We start from the raw sequence: 7,317 nt of genomic DNA on the forward strand, positions 1-7,317 counted from the left end.
TCAAAGTCTCAGGGCCTGGAAGGACCCCTACAGGGTGAGGAGCCGGGAAATGTTTGTGAATTGTTGGCAGTGCAATTTTTACATCCCAGAGAAAGAACACAAATCTTTTAAAAAGAAAACCTCACTGGTCAGCTTCAGAAACCATGACTTTGATACCGGTGACTGAAGCACGAGCCGTGCACTCTGCTTCCTCGTGTGAGTCGTTGCTCTGGGTTGCAGTGAGGGCAGGTCTCTCTTCACAGGTGAGAGATGACACGTCACCATTTCACTGCAGCCCTAGTGCATTAATGCATTTAGGTCGTGATCACTAAGGAGAGAGGTGTCGCTTGCCTCTGGGTGGAAGCATGCCCCACTACCTACAAAGTCATCTCACCAAACAAATTAGACAGGCATCTAGATCTGAGTACCCTGTTACAGAAAAGCCAGGAGTCCAGGGTGCTGTTGCTCAAACCCCAAGAAGGAAAGTGCCAGGACCCACGAGCCCAACCAACAAGCCTGGCTGGGGTCTCGATTCAAACAAACTTTAAACAAATGAACAAATAGGGACTTTTTGTTGTTGTTGCTTTTTAAGACGGAGCCTCCCTGTGTCGCTGGCTCACTGTAGCCTCTGCTTTCTGGGCTCAAACGGTCCTCCCACCTCAGCCTCTCGAGTAGCTGGGACCACAGGTGTGTGCCACCAATGCCCAGCTAATTTTTTTGTGTGTTTTTTTTAAGAGACAGAGTTTTACCATGTTTCCCAGGTGGGTCTCAAACTCCCAAGCTTAAACCTTACCTCCTTGGCCTCCCAAAGTGCTGGGATTCCAGGCGTGAGCTGCCATGCCCAGTGGAGAGCCTTCATCTTTCAGAGGTAACGCCTGGTAGATTTCGTGTGGAAATGACATGCGGTCTGAAATTTGCTTTGGGACAGTTCTGGAAGTGGGTGGAGGCTTTGGCAAAACAGGATTCACCCTGAACTGGTAATTATTGGTCCAAGAGGTAGGATGTGTGGGATTTGTTACATTTTTATCTCTATTTTATTTTCATGTTAGAAATTTTCCATAGTAAAAACTTTAGAGTTAGAAACAAAAAATTAAAGTAAGAACTTTAGAGATAGGAACAAAAAATACGGCTCCTTTTAGCCTCCCCAAAATGGCACAGGTGTTCCAGGGTTTGTGGGCAGCGTCTGGGATGGTGTTGGAAACCACTTCACATGTGTCTCTGCGCGCGTCCTTGCCCTGAAAGAGCCTGCTCAGGCGCTGCCAGTACCTGCTCGCTGGAGTGAGAACATTGGAGAGTTTTTGCCAAACAGCCTGGACCATGTCCGATTAATCTGCACACACGTGTTTGCTGTCCTGATGAAGTGCCGGCCGCTGACAGTCCATCAGGGTGTCATTTAATTAGGGGACCGCAGCCCCATCCCTGCTGCATGATGTGCAAGTTCAGCACAAATCCGCTTGTTCTGTGACCATCTGTGGTAGGAGAGGCATCACGCTGTTGGTGGAAGTTCTCTTTCCTAGCTCCACATAGACGCTCTGTGTGGTGAGGGCCTAACTGATGACATAGAGCGGGTAGGTGGGCTGGTCTCTTAGGTGTCTGCAGCCTAGAGTGGGGACCGCTGGGTCCTGGGCTTCCCGATAGAGTTCAGTGCTCACCACACTGAAGGTCATGCTCCTGCTTTTCAGACTGGGCCAGCGCCATCCGCGTGGCAGCTCTGGACTGCATGGAAGAGAAGAACCAGGCTGTGTGCCACGACTATGACATCCACTTCTACCCCACCTTCCGGGTGAGTATCACGGGCTGCTTGTCTGTTGAAATTCGCCACATCATAGTGCCTGTGTTTTGGCCTCTCTGGCTCTCTCCTTAAAACTTCGTAGGAATCGTAGGAACTGATGTTTGCCGGGGGCAGCTCTTGTTCCACCCTGTTGTGCTGCAGCAGTGTCGGTGGGACTGTCCATGCTCACACAGCCCCGGTCACATGGAGGGGATGCGTGAAAAGACCCCCTGCAGCCTGCATGGCCAGAGGGCACAAGGACACCAGGAGCACAAGGGCTGGCACCCTAACCTGAAGCCACACATGTGGTCCGTGTACCACGGGGCTCCCCTCGGTGGAACACGCACACACTCACCCATGCACACACACACGTGCACACTCATACGCACACACATCCACAGGGCCTCTGCCTTCCTGAGCCAGGGTCAGCCCCGCAGAAGACAAGGCTGTGCCCGTTGCTCCCACTAGGGGGCAGAGGTACCTGTGACCTGTTGCAGACCCGTGCATAGCATGTGTGTACACGCCGGTGCTGCTGCCTCCTGCACGCCTTGACATGGACATCTCCAGAAATGTAGGCGCCTTGGGCCCACTTCCCAGGAAGCTTTGTGCCCCCGTCCTTGTCAGCCCTGGTGCCTTGCTGTGTGGTGTGATGTCACGTCGTGGTGGCTTCCCTTGTATTTTGGGGGCTGTTTTCACTGTGCTGACAGCACCTGTGGTCCTGCCCCAACAGGTGCCATGCTGGGCGGCACCGGTGTTAGCCCCGCCCCAGGGCCTCTCAGGGCCTGTGTCGCACGCTTGCTTGCCTGCCCCTGCGTGTGATTACGTCAGGATGGCTTCCTGTTTTGTTTTAGCTTCAGACACAGGTCACACTGTGCCGTGTGTAAACTTTCGGGCCTTCTTTCCGTTACTTAATGGGACGTTGTTCAGATCCACTACAATGCTCATTGGATGGGATTGTCCAGTGACGTCACTCTGAGAACCAGAATCCCCCGTTGCCAGGCATGTGGGCTCTTCCAGGCTTTGGTGGCCTTGAACAGCACTGCTGTGTTCATTCCCGGGCACGGGAAGAGCTGAGGCTGGGAGAGAAGCCGTTGGGCCGCGAACCAGGTCTGTGCACAACACACCTGCAGGGCCAGCAGCGTCAGGCAGTTTCATGCTCGCCCAGGGAGCGGTGCAGTAGGAAGCACCAGCAGCTTCATTTGCATTTCCCTGGCGGCTGCGGTGCCAGCACATCTGGCTTCATGGGCCGTGGGTGTCACAGCTGAAGTGTCTGCCTGTCACCTGCACATTTCCCTCTTGGCTGGCCGGTGCTTTTCTGACCGACCTGATCTCCACCATCCTGTAACCTTGTCTCGTCACTGTCTTTGATGCGCCCTTTGATGAAGAAAGTTTTTAATTTTAACCTAAGAACCCTTGCCGTCCACTCAGAGATACTGCGTGGTGTCTCCTCCTCCTGCAGATCTCTGTGTGGTTACAGCTAACGTTACAGCTGACCATTAGGACGCACGCTCACTACCAAGTCCCAGAGAGCCGTGTCTTTAATGATTCCAGCCCAGTTGAACTGTCTTTTGCTTCTAGCCCTGTTGGGTCAGAAGATGTCAATGATGGGACTGCTGATTGGAGCTAACCTTAGCCCCCTCGTAAATCTGACAGGAAACACTAATATGCACAGAGACATGGAGAAGCGTGTGGTTTGTCATCCATTTATGAAAACTTTCCGAAGGAAATTGAGTAAAGCTCCCTCTCTAAGGTGACGGTCGTTTTGTTGCTTAAACACATATGCAGATGCCCACGCGAGGCTGCCTCTTACTTGTTCTGTGTTTTTCCTCTTAGTATTTTAAAGCATTTACAAAGGAGTTTACAACTGGAGAAAATTTTAAAGGTAAGGACATAAGCATTGTATTTTAGTCCCTGAGATTCCCCTCATAAACCTGCTAAAGACACGCGGTCCCAGAGCCGGGGGAGCTCCCAGCCCGGGCCAGCACCTTTGCCTCTGCTGACCTTCCTGCCTGCTTTCCCTCAAGAGTTCAGACGTTAATAGCTTCAAGAGAAGTTTTCATTTTGTGATTTGCCTTGCTTGGCAAATACGGTAGTAAAAATTTTTTCAGAGTAAATTTGTTATTATAAAAATATTTGGAGATATACAGATCACATGTATCCACCTGATGAATTTTTGCAAACGACCTCACCCAGGCGAGCATCACCCAGTGTGATCAGACCCCGTAGGCCGCACCTGGGGGTGCTCTGCCTGTAAGTGGCCTGGTGGAATTAACTGGCCTGCTCCTCACTGCGCCCTGGGGGCGGCTCTGCCTGTAAGTGGCCTGGTGGAATTGCCTGGCCTGCTCCTTGCCACGCCCGCGGGGGCTCTGCCTGTGAGTGACCCAGTGGAGCTGCCTGGCCTGCTCCTCGCCACGCCGTGTCTTGCCATCTGCCTTTGTTGCCTGTCCGTGTGGCCCACCCATGCATGTCTCATTGCCGTGTGGTCTCCAGTTGTGTGAATCCCGTGCTGTCTATACCATGCCTGTGGGTGGCATTGGGCACACCTGCTGGGATTGCACACGTTGCTGCCACCTGCACCCTGCTGTCTTTGGGCCCCGGGCTGGGACGGGGCTGCTGTCCCTGGGTGTGCGCCTGCCCCTTGAAGACAGCTGCACACACCTCTGACCCCGGTGTGCTTCCGGCAGGACCCGACCGAGAGCTGCGAACAGTCAGACAGACCATGATTGACTTCCTGCAGAACCACACGGAAGGAAGGCGGCCGCCTGCCTGCCCGCCCCTGGACCCCATTCAGTGAGTAGCTCCGTGAAGAAGGTGGCTGTTAGACTCACACTGAGCTGTGCAAGGAATGTAATAGGTTTCTATTAAGTGATGTGGCCACTGGAATGTGGTGGGCAACTCGCTGCTGTTGACAGCACTAAAAGCCTCTTTTTTTCTCTTGAAAGGCCCAGTGATGTTCTTGCCCTCCTTGACCACCGTGGCAGCCATTACGTGGCTATTGTCTTTGAAAACAACAGCTCCTACCTTGGACGGGAGGTACGGCCTCTGCGTGGGCTCCAGGTGTCACACGTGGTGTGATTGGGGTTGGCGGTGCATCTGTGATGAGATTCGTGGGTGCCGGTCACCGCGTCGGCGTCTCGTGTCCTGTCTGTGGCTTTAGGTCTTGTTCATTATCAGAAGTGTAGTTAACGTTCCTCAGCAAAGTCACTGGTGTCTGGAGAAGACTGTTAGGAGGAACGAGCTTGGCGGTGGGAGGGGTTCGGAAGGTGGCCTAACCCCAGGTTTGAAACTGAGAGGGCTTTGCAGAAGAGCTCATTTTTATGACAGGCTCAGCTCACCTTGAGGTCATTCTGTATTTCGTGTGCGTTATTGCTGAGATTTTTTCATTGCTATATTCTGAACGCTCAACATTTTTGTCAAATCCAAGATTCCGTAAAACATCATTTCTATCGTTGTCATACTTTGATTTCACACGTAGAGTTCTGAAGCCTCGCTTTTGGCCAAGTCTAAATAAGATCCAGGGACCAGGTGCAGGGGCAGCCCAGGGAGAGTCATTGTTGCCAGCAGTCTTTCCGGAGACGAAAGGCCTCACCACACCCACGTTCGCCCAGCACTCACCCTGAGCTTCTCCTCCTCCTCCTTGCAACTTGATAGGCAACTGTTTTTCTGTCCACTGGGGGGGCCTTGCGTTGAATAGAGGAAACAGCTTTGCCCCTGCGAGGGCTTTTGGAGACACACTTGGGAAGGAAGCTGCAGACACCTACGCTGTGACCATCTCGCTTCATGCCCTGGCTGCCCTCCTGGCACCCCAGCACTGCCCCTCCAGGTTTGGTGGTGATGCCAGGATGCCTTCCCGTGGTTGGCCAGGATTCTCCGTGGAGGGCTGAGGAACCACTAGCGGTGTATGGCTCTCCCAGACCCCTCGCCCTTGTCCCAAGGCCCCTCATGCCCTTGCTGTCTCAGGTGGGGCCTCTACACACGCAGACCAGTGGCAGGTGTTCCCCCGAGCAGAGGTGGGTGTGGGCCCATCCTGCACGCTCCCCTACCTCCCTGGCATGCTGGTGCGTTCGGGGCAGCCAGGCTCCACCCGTGCAGGAGGAGTGCTCTTCAGCACAGAGTCACAGCACGGCCCAGACACCAGTGCGGCCCAAGAGTAGTGATCAGCTCTTTGCAGACACACCCAGCTCAGGAGAGGCATGGCCACTCGGGGCGCCCAGTTCACCCCTTTAGCCAGGGCCCTTGGTTTGAGGAGCAGCTCGTTTTTTGCTCTCTAAGAGAAGGAAAGATGTACGCCCGATGTGGTGGCGCACATGGGGTTTCTTCCGAAATGCTGAGATGCCAGTCCTGTGCTCTCTCTGCCACCGAGACCCTGTTGCTGCCCCTTCAGCCTGAGCAGAACCAGACAGGAGCAGGGTGGCTGGGGAGGAGCGGCAGCTCGAGGCCTGCTGCCCCGGCCACGAAGCTTCCACACGCGGGACAGGAGTGTGAGGCCATGGGGCGTGGCTGCTGTGTACAAGGACTCACTTGACCAGTGTCAGTGTTGTTAGAGGCGCCGTGGTTTTAGAAAGTCAAGTGCAGATTCACGGATAAGGGTGTTCTTTGGTTGGTCTGTGAAATTGCCAGATAACACCTGTGGTTTCTGCGCATGGCGTGTGTGCCATCAGTTGCCTTAAACTGCGGTAAGAATTCAGGTGTGCGTGAGGATGTGAGTGAGGGTCTTGCCTGCAGGGGGCACACTTCGTGCCCTTTTGGGAGAGGTTCCCTGCGAGGCCGTGTATCTGCACGCCGTGTTTTCTGAGACGTTGCCAGCCCCTGTGGAAGTGTCATTGTGTTTTCACCCCCAGGTGATCTTAGACCTGATCCCGTATGAAAGCATCGTGGTGGTCCGGGCGCTGGATGGGGACAAAGCGTTTCTGGAGCGGCTCGGTGTTTCCTCAGTTCCTTCGTGTTACCTCATTTACCCAAATGGGTCGCACGGATTGATCAACGTGTGAGTGCCCTGTGGGATCTGGGAACCGCGTGCTGTGCGGAGTGACTGAGCAGGGGCTCCGAGTAGACCATGCAAGTCTGGCGTGAGATCCGGGGAGCCCTGGCCTCTCCACCCCACTTCCCTGGGCAGATTTGGGCCCTGGCTCTCAGCCCTTGGGTATTGCTGATCTGTGCTGTGTTTTCGTGGATTTCTGTTTTCTCACTGCTGTGTCCCTGCACCTAGGAGGGGCCTGGTATGGTGACTCACCAAGAGCCGCAGAGGAAACCGTGGCTAAACCCACACATGCACGCGGGCTGCTGGGCCAGTGCTTCGGGAGCAGCAGATGCTCCTCAAACACGGCTCTGGGTGGACTCTGGGCTGCCGTTTGGTCTGTATCTGGGGCTGGCAGGCAAGCCTATGTGCCTGCCTCTGCAGAATGAGAAGTAGGGGTGGGCGCCAGGCCCTGCCCCTCATGTTCTGCTCTCTTCCCTAAGAACTGCAGAACCTTGGCAAGCCATTTGCCTCTGCGCAGAGTGCCCGTGTGCCCCTCAGATAAGCCCTTTGCCTCTGCGCGGAGTGTGTGCCCCTCAGATAAGCCCTT

General features: G+C 54.5%; 1 protein-coding gene across 1 annotated transcript in view; it reads left to right on the forward strand.

The window, feature by feature from the left end:
• The first annotated feature begins 1,665 nt into the window (after window positions 1-1,665).
• QSOX2 (quiescin Q6 sulfhydryl oxidase 2) overlaps window positions 1,666-7,317 on the forward strand; it is a 19,695-nt gene continuing 14,043 nt past the window's right edge. The window contains exons 1-5 of the mRNA XM_011957301.1: window positions 1,666-1,762; window positions 3,584-3,632; window positions 4,435-4,540; window positions 4,693-4,783; window positions 6,592-6,737. Coding sequence (XP_011812691.1) covers window positions 1,700-1,762; window positions 3,584-3,632; window positions 4,435-4,540; window positions 4,693-4,783; window positions 6,592-6,737 — 455 coding nt within the window. The 5' untranslated portion in view covers window positions 1,666-1,699. The remainder of the gene's footprint in view (window positions 1,763-3,583; window positions 3,633-4,434; window positions 4,541-4,692; window positions 4,784-6,591; window positions 6,738-7,317) is intronic.

Source organism: Colobus angolensis, unplaced genomic scaffold (genome assembly GCF_000951035.1).
Source record: "Colobus angolensis palliatus isolate OR3802 unplaced genomic scaffold, Cang.pa_1.0 Scaffold44, whole genome shotgun sequence".
NCBI classification, from domain to species: Eukaryota; Metazoa; Chordata; class Mammalia; order Primates; family Cercopithecidae; genus Colobus; species Colobus angolensis.